Source organism: Agrilus planipennis, unplaced genomic scaffold (genome assembly GCF_000699045.2).
Source record: "Agrilus planipennis isolate EAB-ADULT unplaced genomic scaffold, Apla_2.0 scaffold295, whole genome shotgun sequence".
NCBI lineage: Eukaryota > Metazoa > Arthropoda > Insecta > Coleoptera > Buprestidae > Agrilus > Agrilus planipennis.
In genome coordinates, this window is record NW_020439009.1 from 14,781 (window position 1) to 37,444 (window position 22,664).

General features: G+C 34.4%; 1 protein-coding gene across 1 annotated transcript in view; it reads right to left on the bottom strand.

The window, feature by feature from the left end:
* Positions 1 to 22,664, bottom strand: part of LOC108741958 (dynein regulatory complex subunit 7) — a 139,098-nt gene that overhangs the window by 3,461 nt on the left and 112,973 nt on the right. The window contains exons 3-11 of the mRNA XM_018476939.2: positions 11,977 to 12,171; positions 10,350 to 10,508; positions 6,950 to 7,132; positions 6,666 to 6,888; positions 3,794 to 4,057; positions 3,192 to 3,333; positions 3,049 to 3,130; positions 620 to 730; positions 360 to 554 (exon numbers count right to left, since the gene is read on the bottom strand). Coding sequence (XP_018332441.1) covers positions 360 to 554; positions 620 to 730; positions 3,049 to 3,130; positions 3,192 to 3,333; positions 3,794 to 4,057; positions 6,666 to 6,888; positions 6,950 to 7,132; positions 10,350 to 10,508; positions 11,977 to 12,171 — 1,554 coding nt within the window. The remainder of the gene's footprint in view (positions 1 to 359; positions 555 to 619; positions 731 to 3,048; positions 3,131 to 3,191; positions 3,334 to 3,793; positions 4,058 to 6,665; positions 6,889 to 6,949; positions 7,133 to 10,349; positions 10,509 to 11,976; positions 12,172 to 22,664) is intronic.

The following is a 22,664-nucleotide window of genomic DNA, read 5'->3' on the forward strand; positions in this document are numbered from 1 at the left end:
ATTACTAATTATATTATTAATAAAAGTTTTATCTGTTTTGTCTTAAAATATTAATTATTGAATAATTGCACTATTGCTATTCGTCAGAATTTCAAGAATACTACAAATGGCGCAGTAAACGCCATCTGTAGCACGATGCTACATTTTAGGATTACGTATGCTCCAACTAGGTCCACTTGTGTGGATATCTACTTGCTAAAAACGAATCCCCGAGCAGGTAAAAGTTGGTCTGTGTTCTGTCGGAGCTGCCTGCGATGCGCTGATGAGATCCAAAAAGATCGAACAGAATACAGACCACTTCGAATTATTTTATTCGATTAAGCTAACGTGCATTTAGATCTTTTCAATTTATCGCTTACCTTTTCGTAATCTTTCTGGACTTGATTAATTCGTCGAAGAAGAAGTTGCTTAAAATCGGATAAGCATTGATTTCTAACTTTTTCGGCCAAAATTTTAGACAGCTTGCTAGGAAATCCTATTCTAGCGAGATAGGGATACAGATAATCAACCTCTTCAGACAGTTGCTTAACTTTAATTTCTTGCTGTTTCTTTTCCTGTATTTTAAATGATAGTGATAAGATAGTGATAACGTATAAATAAGATTGTTCTGATCTCTTACCTGTTCGCGCATTCCCATCATCAGTTCATCATTGAAATCCCGATCAAAAAGTGATACTATTAATTTTGGCCGTGCTATTTCCTTGAATCTTAATTTAATAAAGTCTGTGATCTAGAAACGAAGGATTTCAGGTGTTTCAATGAAAATATGGGGTGATTCATCGTTTATTAAAAGTTTACGAGGCACATAAAGAGATATCGATTTAAAACTTGATATTTTTATACAAAGGACCCAGTCTAATATATTGCTTATACATATAACATATAAATCTTCCAAACCAGAGCCGGTCAAACTCCGCTCCTGCCGTCCCTTTTCCTCGTGGCCCAAAAATGACAGGTATAGTATCACAGGTATAGTGTCGAACGATACCTGTCTCTCTTTCTCCATAACCATAACTAGAAGGCTTGGTTACAAAGGGGATTTGGTGATGGAGAAAGAGAGACAGATATCGGTCGTTTCTATATGCATACAACGTTGTCGCTCGCTCCTAAGAAGACAAAGTTTGGCCGGCTTTGTTCTAAACTGAGGTCTGTGGTAAAAAAGCTCCATTGTTCTGCGATTCTAAATTTTAAATAAAATGGCCGAATTATCTTTATTTATCTCAATTCCTTATTTTTAACTCAATAAAGGCAATATGTTAGTAAATCTAATATTTTAATTTTTTTAAGTTATAATTAATTCCAGGTAAAAATTTTAGTAAAAATTTATGTTACAGGAACCAAAAACCTTAAAACTTCATTCTAATTAAAAGTTAGAGATCCCGGGACTCCTTCTGTAAAAATTTAAAACTTTGTATGCGGATGACACTACAACCACATCATACTAATCCACATATGAAGACAAGGATGAAGAACGCATACACATCAAAAACAAACGATAATTAAAAATGTTCTTTTCAACGATTCTCACTTTTTCACGGTCTACTAGACTATTATTCGTAGTGATTCACATAAATAAAAATTTAAATTTCTCAAAAATCCTCAATCAATTAGTATAAAACAACATTTCTTTATCGGGTATGGTGCAACTTTTTTTTATAAAGTTTTATTATTCATCATCATAATAAGGTCGTCAGTCCTAAGGCTGGTTGGACACGCATCTCCACTTTTTCCTATCCTGAGCTAATCTTCGCATTACCCTAAAACTAGAACAGCGCATATCCTTAACAATTTGTAAATAATAACCAAATCTAGATCTGATTGACGAAGAGCTTTTGGGCTGCCGTGGTCGAATTCTGATTGCAGATGTTTCGCCCTGCTTAATAGATGGCATCTTCACGATGTATGATCGGGGGCTGAATGGTTAATGTGGGATCTTAGGCGTGCTTTTATATTAGTCCGGCTAGCTGACATGTTTCGTTCCGGTACTTTAGAAGCACCCCTTAGATCCCACATTAACAATTTAGCCGTCAACCATACATCGGAAAGCACTGAAGATGCCATGATGGCGAAACGTCTGCAATCAGAATTCGACCACGGTAGAAAAGCCCCGAATCTCATCATCATCAATTAAACACCAGCGGTGAAAGCTTATGAACTACTGTAATCTATATTAACCTAACCTAACTCGCGTTTCTGCTTCTAATATGCCTCTAACTAGCCCTTTTTACGTGAGAAGGTGTCCTGCTAACCTATCTCGTCTGTTTATCAACTTTCATATTGACCTCTGTTCTCCTATTATTTCTAATGCCTCCTAATTTCTAACCTTCTATACCCAAATTATTCTCATAATTCGTTCGCAACACCGCATTTTGAACGCTTCTAACCTTTTCTTTCCCACCGCGCCCACCAATTATGTTTCGCACCTGTACAGGGGCGCACTCTAGACATACACCTTTAATAATCATTTCCGAATTTCTAAATTAATCGTTCGCGAACGTAGGAGTGACTTCTTTTTGTTGAAAGTGACTCGACCGTGTGTATCTGTTTTATATCTTGACCATTCCTTCCCTCCTAAGCTATCTGACTTCCAAAATACCGAAAATTAGTCACTTTTTCTATTTTCATATTCCCTATTTCCCTACTTTTGCCTCGCTTGCATACCAGTATGTTTGTTTTACTTTCATACGTACAGTATAATTCCGTATTTACGTATTTTCATGCAGTGATTTTGCCCCAAACCTTATTTTGCAATGTCAAATTATAAATAAACTTCACCAAAACTACACAATCTTAGTACCTTACGACTTTGTTGTGTATTGTTTTGTATTTTCAGTTAAAAACCACTCTTTTNAATATCTCTGCGAAAAACCACAGTGTTGTTGAAGTCTGGGTGGAGGTTTGAAGAGAAACATTGTTAGGAGAAATCTATTTTAATGTTTTTTAACCGATATTGTTTGTGTTCTTTAAATCAGATAATGAAATAATAATACAAAAAATTAAAATATATAGAATTTAGAAAAATGGAATAAAATAATGCATATGAATTACCGTAACTAGTCTTCTTCTGCTCTCCAGCATGCCCGGAGGTGGTTGCCCTTTTTTGGCAAACACCGTATGTCTATAATAGAATCTAAAACACAAACACGTACAAAGTTAGTTTTAAAAAATAGGCTCTATAACAATAGACTTACTTATCTTCACGACCAATAAAATGCTCGGTGATATAATTTTCGCCAATTTCTAATTTTGATAAGCAATCGTGTCTTATGTGATGATAATATTCAATCGATCTCTCTGACTCCAAAATGTTAGATTTGGTATGATAACTGTGAACTGAAATATTTCCTTCAATTTTATTGGTGAATTAAACAAACGATTTTCGCTATCATTTTTGTATTTGCTGATGACAAAACTACAAGCTACTCATAACTCACAAGACTCACTCTTGTACACCGTTAAATTTACGTTAATTTTTATTTCATTGTTTATAGATTACTCTCAGATCTTGATAAAGGTTAAAAAAATTTATTGGCAGAAACGTTGACATAATATAATATTGTAAATTCTAAATGATTCCTTTTTAATATAACTATTCACCAATTACACCTTTGGCATTCTAATTTTTTGAATAGACTAATCGAAGAAGAAAAAATAACTACTACAATTTAAAACTAATAGTCCCATAAAAATATAAAAAAAGAGAATGAGGAGCATAAAAATTGTCAAAACAAGTTACAGTATAAATTTTAGCATAATTGGTCGAAAAGCACTTGTTTAGAAAAAATTTACGTACGTTTACAACAATCCTCTCTTCCATCTCTAAAATATTCCGTTACCCAGTCACTATTGCAGTCTCTAATAATTTTAACCATAGAGTCGTCCCGGTGCTCATACAACTCTTCAATAGTTCTTAATTCACTTGGACTGCAATCCAAATCGTTAAAACGATAAATTTTAGTAACCATACCATTTACTTGGGCATGATCAGAAAATTCTTCCACGATTGTTCTTTTATACATAGTTTCCTTCTTTCCTCTGGGGAACCTTCTCCGAAAAACTGTATTGAGTAGAGTGTTAGTTATTAGCAAATTATTAGCTTTCCAATCATATTCACAGTAAATATGTATAAGTTAACTTACATGCTTTTAATAATTTCGATATCATATTAATGTCTGTTAATCAACTAAGTAACAACTATAATGTTACTTTTTTATTTCAACAACTGTAGATAAAACGGTTATCTACGCTTTTATTAAAAATGCATTCATTATGTCGATTAAATAAACGGCTTAAATAAAAATATTAAGAAGAATTAACATTTTAAATTAAAGTAGAGATGCGTCGGATAGTGATTTTGTCTCGTACCGGATAACCGGTCGCCCTTCTTATCCTGAGCTAATCTTCGCATTTCCCTAAAACTATAACCACCTAGTGTTGCCCAAATTCAGTCTTGGTCTTGCAGTCTTGGTCTTGTTCTTGCGTTTTTGCAAGACCAAGACCAAGAACAAGACCGCGTATTTTTAGCAAGACCAAGACCAAGACTGACCGTGCAAGACTTGAGCAAGAACAAGACATAGCCTGCAAGACTCTTGCGTCTTGCAGCTAGGACTTAGCGCTATTTCACTGAGTAGTTAGGTGTAACAGTTCGGTGTATAGGTAGGTACGCTTAGGAATTCTATGAGACGCAAAAAACTGTATCAAAGAATATGAAAAACTGGACCTATGCGCATTACGACTAATACCATAAACATAGCGAATAAAAAAATTATTAAAATCAAACTGAGTGCATGCATAGTTATGTTTTAACCATCGGCACTTTGATAATGCGGCATCAAAGGTTTTGTACTTACTTCTCAAAGAAATTTGCCGCTTTTCGGAAGTACATGGTTATGATACACGCGCCGGCGGCTTCTTTTGAAATCTAAAACAATCGTTGCCGCCACGCCGAAATCATAACATTTGACACTATTTGATTGCCGCCATAGGGTGTAGGTATACTCATGCAAAATAATTTCGAATTTTTTTACACGCTTTATATTATTGTTTGATTTGCGGCGGCATCCTTATCATAGAGCCGGCACGTGGCGAGGCGGCGCGGTAGAAAGCAAGGATCATAAATGTTTATTAAGAAACAGTTACTTCCATGGAAAACGACATATAGGTCAGTTGATTTTTCGAATTTCTTATCAAATCTTCAGTTATTTATTAATCTGCTTGATCTTTACTATGGCTATATTCATTCAAGCTCACAATGTTCCAATTCTAATACGTTTTTCTAGGATTTAAAGTAAACTTTAATAAATAGTAATAGACTAATAGGTAATTGCAAGACTTGCAAGACTCTTGCTGCAAGACCAAGACCAAGACCAAGACTGGGAGCGCAAGACCAAGACCAAGACCAAGACCAGGTGTATTGGCGCAAGACCAAGACCAAGACTGGCTAAGTCTCGTCTTGTTCTTGCGTTTGGGCAACACTATAACCACCCATATCCTTAACTATCTGCGAACACTAATCTAATCTAGGTCTACCTATACTACTTTTAACTTCTGTTTCTGCCTCTAATATCTCTCTGACTACATTTTTATGTCCGAGAAGGTGTCCTACCAACCTATCTCACCTATTCTTTATTGACTTACACAGAGTCTTCTGTTCTCTTATTCTTTCGAATACTCCTTCATTTCTAACCTTTTCTTACTACGGTATCCTCATAATTCGCAGGTAAAACCACATTTCAAACGAATCTAACCTTTTCTTTTCCGTCACAATCTTTTCCGAATTTGTAAATTAATCGTTCGCGAGCATAGAAGTGACTTCATTTTATTGAAGGCGACTCGTCCCTACGCTATCCTCTGCTTTATATCCCTACTACTCTTTCCGTCCAGTCTTATCTGATTTCCTAGATACCTAAAATCAGCCACTTCTTCTCATCTTTCGTTTCCTATCCTTACATTCGCATTTTCCGTACTTTTTCTTTCCTTGCATACCAGTATTTTTGTTTTACTTTTATTTATGTTCATACAAAACTGTTTTGTCAATGCCGCTTCCATTTTATTCAAAGCTATCTCTAACTCCTCCTTGCTAGATGCTAAACTGCTATATCATCTGCAAATCTAAGTATGCTAATCTTTTTCCCCTATATACCTCTCTCTACAGTCGTACTGTTTTTAATGGTGTTGATCATGTCTTGGATGTATAGATTAAGAAGTAGCGGTGATAGTGTGTATCCTTGTCTGACTCCCTTCCTAAAATTTACTTTTCTACATTACTGCCCCAGCTCTATAACTGCCTGTTGCTCTTTATACAAACTATCCATCACTCTTCTACCTCTGTAACACATCACTACATGTTTAACTATATTTAACATGTTGTCCCATTTAACATTGACAAAATCTTTTTCTATATCTGCAAATCCTATGTACGCGCTTTTTCCTTTCTCTATCGTTTTCTCTATTGTTACCCATAAAGCTAGAATAACCTCCTGCGTTCCCCTATTTCTTCTAAACCCAATTTAATCTTCCCTTAATAGTTCTTCCGCCCTTTTTCCATCCTTCTCTGTACAATTAATAATTAACCAATGAAATTTTAATTCTTGATTAACTGATTTTCAACGAGACGGCTGAATTGAAATAATACCGTTCATAAAATACGTTCGCAAATAATTCACCTTTATGTGGTATGTCGATCATTGAACTCCAAGGAGGGGGGACATCTAAATGCTTCTCAGTTAATATCATAGCAGTTTCTTTTTCTATTTCATCCATATCCGCTGGAAGATCCAATTGCCTAAAAGAGATGGGTTCTCCAATTAGCAGGTGTTCCCAATTTTCAGTGTTTGTAAAATCGTAGTCTATAGACCCAATTCCTTCAGAATTCTCTTGCATGTTAACCTGTCGTGTAGTAATAAATACATACAAATAAATATAATTATAAACATTTTTTTTATTTTACCCAATAATTAGTGTTATTCCAAATACTTTCTATCCAAACATAAAGTGGACTATCGATTGGATGTGAATAACCAGTAGATGGTTCTATAAACATTGGGGTTTCTATTTCTCTCCCTCGTAAAACTAAAACCCATCCATGAACTCTCCAGCCATATAGGTCATCATGAGGGGGCTTTTCCATTTCCTATTCAAATAACACTTTGTCTAATTTGAGAAAAAATTTTTACTGTTGTATCAAGGAAATAAACCCAATCTGCTTAACAGACAACATGGGTGATATGGACAGCTCATTAGAAAAGGGAAGTATATACATAGGGTAAAACTATCGTGTTGTTTTTTTTTATTACGCTATTACGATAGGGTATATTACAGAAATGTAGGCCGCGGTATACCTACTTCATTAAATTCTGTAAGGGCGGAAATGTGAGTTGAAACAAAAGAGGCAGCGAGTTGGTGTGAAATAGACAAAAGTTACTTGCAAAGAAACCTCAAACGGAAAAATTAAGGGCAAGTCAGTTTCAAGGGTATTTCTAATAGTCAAATTTCCCGCTCTTTATATTGCTGAGGTCAAATATCTAGATTTCCATTGAAAGATAACAACTTCACTTCCAAACTACCTGTACGGTCAGAGGCAAGTCAGATTCAAAGTCACCAACCTGTCGAGAGCGTGTAATCTTTGCCTAAAAATTTTTCCGAGATAATAACAACCAATCAACATATTTCTTATTCCTTTTTTTAAATAAATATTGCCTACTTCAACCTTATTCATCACCCCTTTTGTTCCGAATCTCGGAAATTTATTTAAAGGTATCTGTAACACATCACTACATGTTTAAGTATATTTAACATGTTTTTATTTTTAATTTATTTAAAGGTATCGAAGTATAATTTCTTTAAATTTTTGAGCATATTCACTGTCTGCATTCACTTTTCATTCCTATGGACTGTCTATCTGCTTAGAAACGTAACTAATCCCTTTTACTACATTATTAAAACAGGTAGATGAATTAAGTTGGTCTATAAACTGGTTAGAATTTTCCAAGGAACAGGGTAGGTTTGCGGTAGACTCCTAAGGCTGAAAGGGGGTCCCTGATTCTATCGAGATCTCAGAATACAAACCAACTTCCTGGTTCCGATACATGGATGACACATTCGTAATTTGGAAACACAGAATAGAAAAGCTGAACCACTTCCCTCAGTTCACCATGGAGTCTGAGAAGGACCAACAGTTAGTATTCTTGGATATACTAATGAGTAAACGAGGCAACAAATTGGGCCACATAGTATACAGGAAACCTATACACGAGGACAGGTGTCTGCACGCTTTATCCAATCACCATCCAATTCAAAAGTATGACATCATCGGGATCTTGACTAAATGAGCTAGAACGATTTGCGAACTAGAAACTCTCCAGGCATGACTTTAACGAATGGTTATAAAAAGAGGGAGATCGAGAGACCAATGAAGACTTAAAGACGCCAGAGATCAACGAACGGCTCACTACCTTTCTAGTATATCAAAAATTTGTTCCTAAGGTTACGAACCGAATTGGCACATCAAGATTCAACAGACCATCAGATCGGCTAAGGACAAAAGGGGTCCCATTTCAGCCCTAGGTGTCTACTACATATCCTGTTCCTAGAGAAAGGTGTACGTATGAATCACTAAGAGATCGATGGAAATGAGTCTTAAGAAGCACAAAGCAAACTACCGACTAGGACACACTGAAAAGCCGGTTATGGCTGAATATGTCCTGAGCAACGACGACCACAAAATACTCTTTGAGAACTGCAAATTGTTAGCTTCGGTCAACGGTTATTACAACAGGATGGTTAGAGAGGCCATCGGGATCCACAAAAATCCAGAGAACTTTAACAAGAAGGAGGAGACTCTCAGACTCAACCAGATCTGGAACCCGATAATCAGAAACACTCTAACGGCACCGACCGGCATGCCACGATTGACTAATCCGGAACAAACCGCGACCTCTACCAACTGTCATAAATACAACTTACACAGGAGAAATAAGAAAACCGAGAAGGGGTTTTGGTCGGTAAAAATCCGACACTATCTCCCTTCAGGGGGTGTCTTTTGAAGATTTAGAAGAGAAATCACCAGTCCGCATCCAGTATCGAAGATGGGAGGACATTGAAGAAACTCATCACTCGTGCTAGCGAAACGCTAGGAAGCAATTCCAACACGTCTTATAGTTAAGGCACAATCATAAACCTATTTTCAAAATTTCAGCGCGAGAGGTATCAGAATTATTATGTGCTATACTTATATGTAACATTTAACATAACTCTGAAATATAGTCATGACAAACGTTTTGTAGCATTGCAAACGACATCTGTAATTTATTCGGTCCATTCAATCGCGTTCCAATATTGCAGTTAATGTTAAAATGTACAAGCAATTGTCCTGCTGGTAACACTTTCGGAAGTACATTTTTACAGGACTCATACGCGCCAAAATATGTCGTTCCGCTAGAAAGATCTAGCAGTACGGAGTCCAACTTCATAATGTTGTTCGAAATTTACAATAATTTACCTCTGTCTTTATATGATTACAGTGGCGTAGTAAATTAAACTATTATAATTAATTAATTCGCGATTTGTATAGAAAATCTACCTGTCCTATCATTATCATGCTCAACTCTAAGAACATCTTGACAAATTTTTATTATATTTTTGCCTATGTCCTATAAAACGGAGGCACAATTTTCAATTAAATAATTTTTTGTACAATTCCGAAGCATTCTGCAAACTGTTGTAACTGATAATCTCCAAACTTCGACATACTCCAAATTCTATAGTTTGAAGATCAAAATGGGTGGCCAAAACAGAAGTGACCAGGCGCACGTATTATTGCTTCCTGTTAAATTATGCGAGTTTTAGCAGGATTTAACTTCATAACCGTTTGTAATATAGTGCTAGCAAACAACTGCACCAAAAACTTAAATGTAACTTGGGACTTTCGATCCTATCCGAAGGTTCAAAAAAACTAACAATACATAATTTGTAGAGTACTCATATGAGCCGTTTCCGTCCTGCTGGAAGGACATTGTGCATTCTTTCATTAAAATTCAATTTATCCCCAAAAATACCTATTTTATTTTGCAATAACTAATACACTCCTACAGTAGGTACTTCCATGTTCAATTACTTTACATCCTTGATATTGGAAGTGTAAATAGAAACAATCGAATTAAAAAGGTGCCAAACTTCCTACTGTTTAAAATCCAGATGAAAAAGCAGGTAAAACTTATTTTAATTTTTTCACATTTACTTCATTTCAGTAAATAAATATTTTAGAGATTCATTACAGAATTAAGTAATCAAGTAATACAGGATTATCTCAATTAAAGGGTTTGGATAAGTAGGACAGTCCTCATTAATACCTCTATTTTTCTTTTCCTCTCTTCTTCAAGTTTTCTTTCTTTTTCCTTAATTTTATCAATCTCTCTTTGCTCCAACCAAAGTAGAAATTTGCTCCTTAGATCACGTACAGGTTTTAATGCATATTTTCCTTCCACCTTAATTTCTTCCGCTACTTCTTCCTATTAATTGAGAAAAATATTAAACGTTAGCAAATCACTTGATAGTACATCTTACTTTTTATATTAAAAACAACGAGGTTAAAGGCCAGTTCACATCATAGTTGTCAATCTTGTTTTCAGTTAAGCATCTTACTAAATTCATACATTTTATGACCCTTTTAATTTATATTACTGATTTTACCTGCACAAGATAATCTTTGTCTACAATGTTCAAACTTGTTCAGTTTTCTTTTTTGCAATAGTGATTATACTCCCCATTAATCTATTTTTATCAGTGATATTCGAAAAATATGCCAATACATAAAGTTCTTGAGGGTACTTATATAGGAAAAAGTTTTCCATTATTAAATGTGTTAACTCATGATATATAAGTAAGTAACATTTATACTAAACATTAATAACGTAATAAATGACAAATAAATCAAAATAAAATAATGAGAGCTGTTAGTTTTATAAAATCGATTTAATTTTTAATTTAATTTAATGCTAAGAACATAAAAATGACGTCAATTAAAATTGATCTTTTTAAATTATTTTCATGATTGGATAAATAACTGAATCGAGAAAGACTTGTGCTATTTCATCTTTTATTATATTTCGTATTTTTCGTTTTTTCTTATCTAAACTCTATTAGAAAGTATTCCCGTATATAAACCTTTGTTTTTATTGCCAACAGTTTCTGATTATTATTCACTAAATTTTTATTATTGATTCAAGTCGTTAGATCAATTTATAGTCGGCATTGGATCTAGCACTTTATCATTGTATGTATTTTAAAAAGAAATTCTAAACCAGTATTGTAAGGAAAATTTATAACATATAGGTATACCTAATATACAAAGGACAGTCTTTACCATATTTTCATTTGAAATTATTGTTAAAGTTTGGTGATTGATTAAATAATTCTTTTATAAATGATTCGATTGAAATAAGATTACCTTTTATAATTGTGATATTTATGTGACCAAATGTAGAAGTTGAAACGATAAAATGTAAGTAATTATTTTCTGGCCGTCCTTTATCATCATTTACTTAAAAATGATTACATTCCATAATTCTTCCCCTGAGTGGTATCAACAAAATAATACGTGCCAAATAATGGATGAAAAGATTTTTTATTTTAAAAAACAACTAACGTTTCGCCTCGGATTAAAGGTTTTATCAAAGTATTTTTAAAAGTCGGTGATACTACGAAAAAACATAACTCACAAACACAGGTAAAGATAAAATAATAAATAATTAATTAAATTCATTCATTCATAAAAATTTGAATAAATAAAACCATAAACAAATATAAATAAGTAAAAAACGTTAAAAAGTTATCAGATAACAGTTACATAACAGAACATGGAAGACGTTAAAAAAAAATCTTTTCACGCCTGTTTTGGCACGTATATTGTTAAAAATGATCCCCCTTATTGTTCACTGAAAAATCTTGAACAAGCTGTTTAAAAACAGTGATTATTACTTGTTCTATAAATTCCGGGAAAGGGGAATCCACTCGCATCATAATGCGCTTGGCGACATCTTCAGTTGCATATCCAGAAACAACGTAGGCATTATAGTTAAAACCCAGTAAGAGAGAAGCGAGTGCTGTAGCAATTTCGAAAGAATGTCCTGAATGTCGTAGGAAAACTGTATTGGGAGAGTACAAACGAGGTGGCTGAAAAATAAATAAGAATACTGTAATCGTAATGATAAAAAAAATGTGCAGTAAGTAAATCGTTCGCTACGACGAATTAGAGAAATAAAATTAAACCAAACATATTTATATTAACAGGTATGATTTATCTATAACTCTTATAGTTTAAAGTTAACAATTAATAACAAATTACATGCAGCAAATTTACATACTAAGTATATATTTATTTATCTATTTACTCAAAAATTCATCCACGAGCGCTGTCACAAAAATTCAAAATAATGGTAAAAAACCTCGTAAAAAGAAGCAAATAGTAAAAACTTCTGGTCCACTCCAAAATACTGACATGTGGAAATCCAAACATTGAAAAAACATCGCAATTTTTTAAAATGAGTTGAATTGATAATTATATTTATCGTCTAATTATATTTATTGTCCATTTGAAGGACTCACAATCGAAAAGAGAAAATGTGGAAGGGAAGAAGATCTCGTTCAAGATTAAAATGTTTGGTGGGTAAAGGTGCAAGGGATGGAGATAAAAAACTTGGCTTAACCTAGACGATATTTTTACATGTTGATCTTGTTGGCAGTCGAGATTTTGTGAACCTTCGGCAATTTCAACTCTTGAAAGTAATTGCTCGCATTCCGAGGGCTGTTAATTGTGGATTCGATCCTAGGATATAGATTTTCGAGATCCCGGGATCCCTACCGCTTTTCCGTCTCGAACTTGTCGGGATGAACATTATTTTAAAAAAAAAATGGAAAATAGAGTGCATGAAGCGAAACACCAGTTCTCACGACAGAGTCACTTACCTATTATTTTAATATAAAACAGAAGAGGTTTTATTTAAAGCAATCATACATAAATCCCTAGGGCTTGCTCGCCAATCATTTTACGGTAAGCAAGCTCTTACTCGGTTAATTTGCGACGCTTGCTTGGAATATGATTGATATACTTTTGCATTTAATGTAATTTAATATACACTATTCATTTTCGTATTTTTTTTTATAAAGTTTTATTATTCATCATCATAATAAGGTCGTCAGTCCTAAGGCTGGTTGGACACGCATCTCCACTTTTTCCTATCCTGAGCTAATCTTCGCATTACCCTAAAACTAGAACAGCGCATATCCTTAACAATTTGTAAATAATAACCAAATCTAGATCTGATTGACGAAGAGCTTTTGGGCTGCCGTGGTCGAATTCTGATTGCAGATGTTTCGCCCTGCTTAATAGATGGCATCTTCACGATGTATGATCGGGGGCTGAATGGTTAATGTGGGATCTTAGGCGTGCTTTTATATTAGTCCGGCTAGCTGACATGTTTCGTTCCGGTACTTTAGAAGCACCCCTTAGATCCCACATTAACAATTTAGCCGTCAACCATACATCGGAAAGCACTGAAGATGCCATGATGGCGAAACGTCTGCAATCAGAATTCGACCACGGTAGAAAAGCCCCGAATCTCATCATCATCAATTAAACACCAGCGGTGAAAGCTTATGAACTACTGTAATCTATATTAACCTAACCTAACTCGCGTTTCTGCTTCTAATATGCCTCTAACTAGCCCTTTTTACGTGAGAAGGTGTCCTGCTAACCTATCTCGTCTGTTTATCAACTTTCATATTGACCTCTGTTCTCCTATTATTTCTAATGCCTCCTAATTTCTAACCTTCTATACCCAAATTATTCTCATAATTCGTTCGCAACACCGCATTTTGAACGCTTCTAACCTTTTCTTTCCCACCGCGCCCACCAATTATGTTTCGCACCTGTACAGGGGCGCACTCTAGACATACACCTTTAATAATCATTTCCGAATTTCTAAATTAATCGTTCGCGAACGTAGGAGTGACTTCTTTTTGTTGAAAGTGACTCGACCGTGTGTATCTGTTTTATATCTTGACCATTCCTTCCCTCCTAAGCTATCTGACTTCCAAAATACCGAAAATTAGTCACTTTTTCTATTTTCATATTCCCTATTTCCCTACTTTTGCCTCGCTTGCATACCAGTATGTTTGTTTTACTTTCATACGTACAGTATAATTCCGTATTTACGTATTTTCATGCAGTGATTTTGCCCCAAACCTTATTTTGCAATGTCAAATTATAAATAAACTTCACCAAAACTACACAATCTTAGTACCTTACGACTTTGTTGTGTATTGTTTTGTATTTTCAGTTAAAAACCACTCTTTTTTAAGTATGTAGAAAGCATATTGTTCCACTAATGAACTTTTTTTTAAACTTTAATTGCAACATAAGAACAAAGGCTTTCACGGCCGGAATCCATAGTAGAATGAAAATTCGGGCTATAGGGCCGTGGTCCCCAGTCGCTGTCAAGACTTCGAGATATAATCTACGTTCACGTTGTCAACGCAGCACTACTACTGAGGATGTCAGTCGCAGTAGCTGACGAAACGTCTGGACACAATAGTTCACTTAGACCACGACCCTATAGCCCGAATCTTCATTTTACTATTTTAATTGCAACGTTTCCAATGTTAGGAACACTATTTTCAGCACATATTTCATATGTTAATAGTTGTGCGTTATGTCGCTATTAATTTACTTTTTTTTGATCTACCTATTAACACCAGCATCTTTTTGCCTCTTTCTCTGAAGTCACCCTTCAGAAATAATTTTGTATACAGTAGAATGCGGTATGTTTGTAAGAAAAAGCGTTTCATCTATCGATTTTCCAGCATCCTGTTCAATTTTTGTCAGCTCTTTGTAGACATTGAGCACATTTTTTGCGTCAACAGACAAACGTTTTCTTGAACGCGAATTAGCAGGTTCAGTCACATCTAATAATAAATCGCTTTCATCAGAATCACTTTCTAATGAAACGCTTTCCACAAAACTTTTCGTTTTCCTACGGTGGAAACATTTTTATTAAAAACTCTTTTGTTAACTTCAAGGCACAAAATAAATGGGAATTACGATGACAAACAGCATTTATATTCCCACCCCTTAAAATTTAATGAACTATTTACTATATTTTGAATACTTGCAACCAAAACTGGTTTGTCTATTAGGACAGCTACCTAATATACTTACTACAAATTTCAAGTACTCAAACATATCATTTCTGAAACAATAATAAATTTTGTGATTTACTACAAACAACGGGGTAAACACCATCTGTAATATTATTCATTTAGTGGAATTCAAATATGTTCAATAAGGGTATCAACTTGTTAAACTGAACCTACGGCGTAGCTAATCTAACGTAATATGCATGCAACCAAACAGGACAAACAATAAACACCATCTGCAGTATACTGGTGGTATTCAGGAATGTTCAACATGGTTGATAAGGATATCAACTTGCCGAACCACATCCACGGTGCAGTCAATCCTATGAAAAAAAGATCTTTTGGATGTTTCATTCCCACCAGCCACTAATGCTGGTGGGCGGGCAGTACCTCCTGACTACGTCGGAAGGTAGGACGGAAGGCCCTCTTCAACCTCCTGTCAGGAATCGTGGGAATGGGTGAGCGGTGGTTCGGATGAGAAAGATGAGACGGATGAAATGAAGACAGAAGAGAATGAAAGATTATCTGTGGAATATTACTGCCCCAGCATTTGCCTAGCAGTATTAGCATCTAGCAAGGAGGAGTTAGAGATAGCTCTAAATAAAATGGAAGCGGTATTGACAAAACGGTACTGTAAGAAAATAAATAAAAGTAAAACAAGAATACTGTATGCAAGGGAAGGAAAAGTAGGGAAAGAGCGAATATAAAGATAGGAGACGACAAATTAGAAAAAGTGGCCGATTTTAGGTATCTGGGAAGTCAGATAAGTCAGAACGTAAGGAGTAGTAGGGATATAAAGCAGAGGATAGCGCAGGGTCGAGTCACTTCTATGTTCGCGAACGGTTAATTTAGAAATTCATAAAAGGTTGTTAAAGGTGTATGTTTGCGCTGTATGAGTGCGAAATATGGACAGTGGACGCGGCGGAAAAGAAAAGGTTAGAAGCGTTTGAAATGTGGTGTTACGGGCGAATGATGAGGATACCGTGGATAGAGAAGGTATTAGAAAGAATAGAAGAACAGAGGAGGACTCTATGCAAGTCAATAGGAAATAGGCGAGGTAGGTTGGTAGGGCACCTTCTCAGACATGAAGGTCTAGTCAGAGACATATTAGAGGCAGAAACGGAAGTTAGAAGGGGTAGAGGTATACTTACATTAGATTACTGTTCAGAAATAGTTAAGGATAGGGGTTGCTCTAGCTTTAGGGAAATGCGAAGATTAGCGCAGGTTAGGAAAGGGTGGAGGTGCGTTTCCAACCAGTCAGGACTGACGAGCTTATGATGATGAGCATTTGCCTAACTGATTCAAGAAAACCACAGAAATACTTGGACCAAGGCAAATGGACCCGGAATCGAACCGGCGTTTTGAGATAATACTCTGTCGAGAACATCAAATTTGGATCACCTTTTCGACTTTCTCGGATCTCGTTACCGTTGTAGACAATTTCGATAGAGTTCAGAGCAACTGCATCTGCTGCCTTTAATCAGCGTTTTATTTTTTATGTACCTCAATCTCAAAACTTCCAGTGTCCCATAAAAAATTCCACTTCAAAAACGCATGAAAAATTGTTAAATATTAATGTTGAAATGAGTATTCCAATTATCGTCAACCTATTTTAAGTTAAATCTTTTATTTCAGTATCTATTTCAAATAACTTCATTTATTCTTTAATCCAAACTTCCCGAGGTACACAGCAAAGTCGTAAATAATGTGCTGTGGTTTTGGTCTATTACTCTTGTTAAGTTACATAATATATACATTTATGATGCCCTCCGGATTCTACTGAATTTCTGACGCAAGAATAACTTGCTTGTTAAGCTACTTAGTTAACTTGCTTGTTAAGCAAGTTAAATATGCTTGTTAAGCAAGTTAAAAATGATACATGCTAATACTTCAGCGCTTCCATATAATCCTACATTTAATATCTAAATAGTTAGGTAAATATTGGAATTTATTGCATAAGATTTGAAGACTCGCAGGACCGAACTAAGTTTCGAGAATATTATTATTTCTGCAACAATAAAGCAAATCAATTGGACATTCATCCTGGTTTTCCAGAAAATTCCAAGGAGGAAAAATAAAGATGTCTGAGAACGATACAACAGATGAACGAATAATCTACCGTTATTAAAAGAAGATAATAGTTGCTTTAAACTTGAACATGACATAAGTAACATTAAAACAATGGAATGATGAAGAGTTATTATAACATTACAAAGAACATGGAAGTAAAGCTTAGTGACAGTAAAAATACAGAAAATGGGAATAGTGTGATTTTAAACAATTTTTGAAGAACTGAAATCTTTATAACGTTTTATAAAACCTGAAATGGATTCTAACGCTATTTGGGACTCTATACAATCGAATTTATCCAATTCGAGCTCTTATAATCCACCAACATCTTTTTTAACTCGAATATTTATTGTTTATTTATTCCAAACTCCTTAACTCGAATTTCGCCATTTCTCTAACACTAATTTTTCTCTAACTCGAAATTGGAATACGGGTTTTATATTCTATTTTCCCTGCGGCTTTCAACATTATATTGTGGAAAACAGCAAGCAGTTAAGTTACAACACGGTAGCGGTAGGAACAGACAACACAAACAAAGTACTTACTTATAGTGACTGACATCATGATTTGAATGGCAAGAATTGTTAGCGGTAGGCTTAACAACAGTAATGTACGTAGAAGCAAAAAAAAACAGAAAAAAAATATGGTAAAGAGTTTGACGGCAAAACAGAAAGAGCATTGCGGGATAAGAATGTGGTAACGGCTCCAGCAGAAATTTCAGGTGTCAGTTTTTTGTAAGATGGTCTTAACCGAATGTAAATCAGAAGTTGCAAAATGTTGATTTTCGGAAAAAAAATTCATAAAATTATTGTTTCTCAATAATAGTTACGTGTATGCCTAAGAAGGTGTCCTATCTCGCCTATTTTGTATTGACTTTCATAGTCCTCTTTCTCCTATTCTTTCTAATACCTCTTCATTTCCAATCCTCTCTATTCACGGTATCCTCATCATTCACCGGTAACACCACATTTCTAAGGCTTCTAACATTTTCTTTTACGCAGCGCCCACCCAGTGACGCGCTCTAAACATACACCTTTAACAATCTTTTTCGAATTTCTACATTAATCGTCCGCGAGCATAGAAATAAATTGTTTTTACTGAAGGCGACTCGATCCTGCGCTATCCCCTGCTTGATATCCCTACTACTCCTTCCGTCCTGACTTATCTGACTTTCTAGATTCGCTCTTTTCCTACTTTTTCTTCCCTTGCATACCAGTATTTTTGTTTTACTTTTATTTATTTTCATACAATACTGTTATGTCAATACCGCTTCCATTTTATCTAAAGATACATCTAACTCCTCCTTGCTAGATGCTAATACTGCTGTATCATCTGCAAATCTAAACATACTAATCTTTTGCCCCTCTATATCTATTCCTAAAGCTGTACTGTCTTTAATGATGTTGATCGCGTCTTCGATGTATAGATTAAAAAGTAGCGGTGACAGTGTGCATCCTTGCCTGACTCCCTTCCTAATGTTTACTTCTCTACGTTGCTAAAGGTAATTGTTGAAAAGTCAACCTTTATAATCTTTTAAGAATGAATTCCATGCTTTCCAAACATGATACACCTAAAATATTTTTACTGGAAACCCCCTTTACCAATCTAAATTTTATTTATTTTCCTATTTTTTTAAAAAAATGTTCCCACTCTCTCAGGTGTAAACCCAGGGGACATTTTTGGGGGTTCTACCCCCTCCCACCGAAATGTATAAGAATTTTTGCACTTTTTTTACATTTTACGTTTTCATAATTACATGTAACATTTTAAATAGATTGTTGATAGCATGAGTCTAAATAGTTATCAAGAGAACATTGTTGAAGAAGCTACCTAAAATTTATACCTTCGTTAGCTCGAAATTTGGAAGTAATAGTAAAATACGTAAATATATCGTTTTTTCGGTGTTTGCATTTGTTACCAACGACAAAATCATTTTCATACTGGGCTCAGAAAGCCGAAGGAGTAATAAAACAGTTGCAATTTAATTTTTATATTTCAATTTTTGACCCGACTCCGCCGGCAAAACTGGTAGTGTTAAATATGTGTGCAAAATAAAATATTTCTAAACGTTATATATTTTTGTTAAGTCCAATCTTTCTTCCAATTTTGCATTCACCCCTCATTACTAGCTGGTTTTTCCCCTCAATTACCTGTACTTACTACAGACAGTATTTATCCATTTCAATATTCTTTCTATTTCCCTGCAATTTTTCATTGCAGTCTCAATAAAATTCCTTTGTATTTTTTATGATCCAAAAATTGTAATAACTACTAAGTACTAAATGTCTGAGAAGTTTTTTTTCATGATCAATATTTCGTCATAAAATTTAAAAATCAAATTTAGACGTTTATTCAATTTTAAAACTATTAATGTGAAAATTCATTTCTACTTTCATCCACTATAAATTACCTTAGGTTAATGAGGAAAAATTGTTGTTGTTGTCACACCCTCACCGGGAATCGAACTCGGGACTTTTGGTTTTACGCACCATTGCTCTTTTATTAAACCCCGTCCCCCCGAAAATATTTTCTGCGTTCGCCCTTGCATCCACGTCCTACGTAAAAATTTAAGTCCAACTATATGTTGTAGAGTATGATAATAAAAATTTCGTAGGTGTATCATATTTAGAAAATATGGAATTATTATTAAAAGGGTTGATTTTTCAACAATTATCTTTAAATTTTTTGCAAAAAGTTACCTTTTTAAATTATATGAAACATATATATTATGATATTTGCTGTATACGTATTTAACTAGATATTAATGAGAAAAATATCTTTGGAAATTTTCTGTATGGCCATTACCCCATGCTTACCCTGCTCATGCTCTTTTCATTCGAATTTTCTTTATCTCGAACATATTCGTTGCATTGAGGACGTTCGCGTCTGTCTAAGAAAAAATATTAAGTGAGACTTTTGCTAATTTAGCGATTATACTGGGCGTTTGTTTATGTTTACGTGTTTCGGTAGCTTCCGGAGAAAATAGTTTTTCCGAATTAAAAAACTATTTACGTTCTACAATGTGTCAAAAACGGTTAACTCTTTTATCAGTCTTATCTATAGAAAGTGATGTTCTAGATGGTTTAAACATTAGTGATTTATTAAAAATACCGTGACCTTCAAAGGCCAAAGGGTTAATATATGAGAAGGCAATTATGATAAATTACTATTGTCTTTATGTTGTATTCTCTATAATTTTATTTCGTAAATATTTGTTGCTAACCAAGTTAACATATTTTCAATTATTTTACTGTAATTATTGCCTTATACAAGAGATGATGGTTCATAAAGGGAAACTGATACAATGTCCAACTAACAGATAGTAAATATCACTAGTAAAGTTATAATAATGTTATAATGTAGATATTCATTTTATTTACTTGATTTTATGAAGTAAGTACAATAATATTAAATACATTAATATTTAATAGAATTAAATTTATTTTAAACTCAATCCACTTTCTTAATTTGTTTAGGCCTTCTATAAAAGCACTAACAAACGAATCAGTAACAATTTCAACACAAAAATGAATAGTGGAAATAAATTCGAATTAATCTAGAAAATTTATTATTGAACTAATAATGCTATTATTCATTAATGTTTAAAATATAGTTGAACTATTAAGTAACGGCTGGACCTCCTTATTACAGAACGGATTATGATTATAATAAGTCCAAATAGCCACAAATAATAAATAGTAGGGGTTTCCTTATTAATTATTACTGGTAGAACCAACCTCCGCGGTGACCCCTGCTACAATTCCGATTGTTACCCTAATAAATTTCTAAGTAATACATATTTGTTTAAAAATTAAGTGCATTAGAGAGAACTTATAGCAAAACAAATATGAAAGAAGAAGAAGCTTAAGATTTTCCTTGATGTCGCCCTGGGCACCATAAAAATTCTGCTTTATTACCCATATTGTTCACAAAATGGACGAGGGTTCAAAATTTTTTTTGACTTTCTGCTGTAACTAATTTTTCAAAATTAGGAAGTTATTGATTTCGGGTCAATTTTCAAAAATTGAGTATTCATCAGATATCGACGTTTTGAAATCATAGGAAGCTCAGGTTCAAAAAACTACGTCGAATGCTGCAAATCCCATCAAAATCGTTTGATCCATTCGAAAATATTGTTGACGAAAAGTTTCGAAAAAGGTCTTTGCTTTATTCTGAAACGACAGTCAAATTTCTTGTGAATTCGAGGTTTGGTACCCAGCTATCTGTTTGTGCTTTACAAACGTTAAGAAATGTTGAGATCGTACCTCTACCGGTTCATCCATTTAAATGATATTTCTGCTTAAATACTGAAAAAAGTAATTTGAAACAATTATCAAATTTTTAAGCTTTAAGAGATCAATTACTTGAAAATGCCTGCTTTTGAGCTCGAAAATAATGGAAAATTTTGAGGAATGACCAGCAAAGTCAACTATTTTTCAGTTTTTGTTACCTGTGATATAAATTCATATATTTTTCTATCTAAATTTATTATATTTACTTTTATTTGTAAATTTACACTTTTTTAAGCATTTTTGATAGCCCAAAAAAAATTCTCAAGCCACGAATTTTGCCACCCCTGAGAGTTACCACCCTGGGCACTAGCACCTAGTGCCCCTAGTGTAAGTACAGCGCTGAAAATGCATATACATAAATAAATCAACAAATCTGTTCAAATAAATTATTCAATTTATCTACTTTACATTCTAATGAATTCAATTTAAAAATGGAATCACTCTCTCCAATTTTATATTATTCTTTCAGATACAGATAAATAATAATAGGTATGAAAAATCTTTCTGGTAAATATAGGAGGATTTTATTGATATTACGTGAATGCAGAGAAGATTAGTTGCGTCGAGTGGAACATGACTCGTTAATGTCAGTCGCTTTTAATCCGAGCGGAGGTTAAAGTTGTTTTAAGTGGTTTTATTTTTGCCACCTGTTAGCATGTCTTTCTGGCATGATTATGGCAGGCAGCCAGACGTCAGCAAGCGCAGCCCAGTGAAAGTAATAAAACCGAGAGAGAACAAGAGCAACAGCAGTAGCGAAGCAGTATCAACAGAAATGGGCCAACAACTTCCATTCTTTATAAACTCGACACTCATCCCATATCTGATTTTATACACAACTTGTTGCGTCCGACTACTACGTCGTATTGTCGATGAGGTGCCTTCGGCCCTCCTGCTTCACCAACACAAACGCGAAATGGATTTTAAACGAGCCTTTAAATTTAGGAGCCGTTACTTCCATGCCATTAGTCTCCTGGGGCTGAAATTCTGCTGTCTTCTAAATCATTTTTCCAGGAACTCCTTACAAAGGTATTTCAGTAAGTTTTAGCCAAACGATAAAATACATAACTTGTTTGATAACAAATGAATCGTTGGTATTACTCAAACTTACTT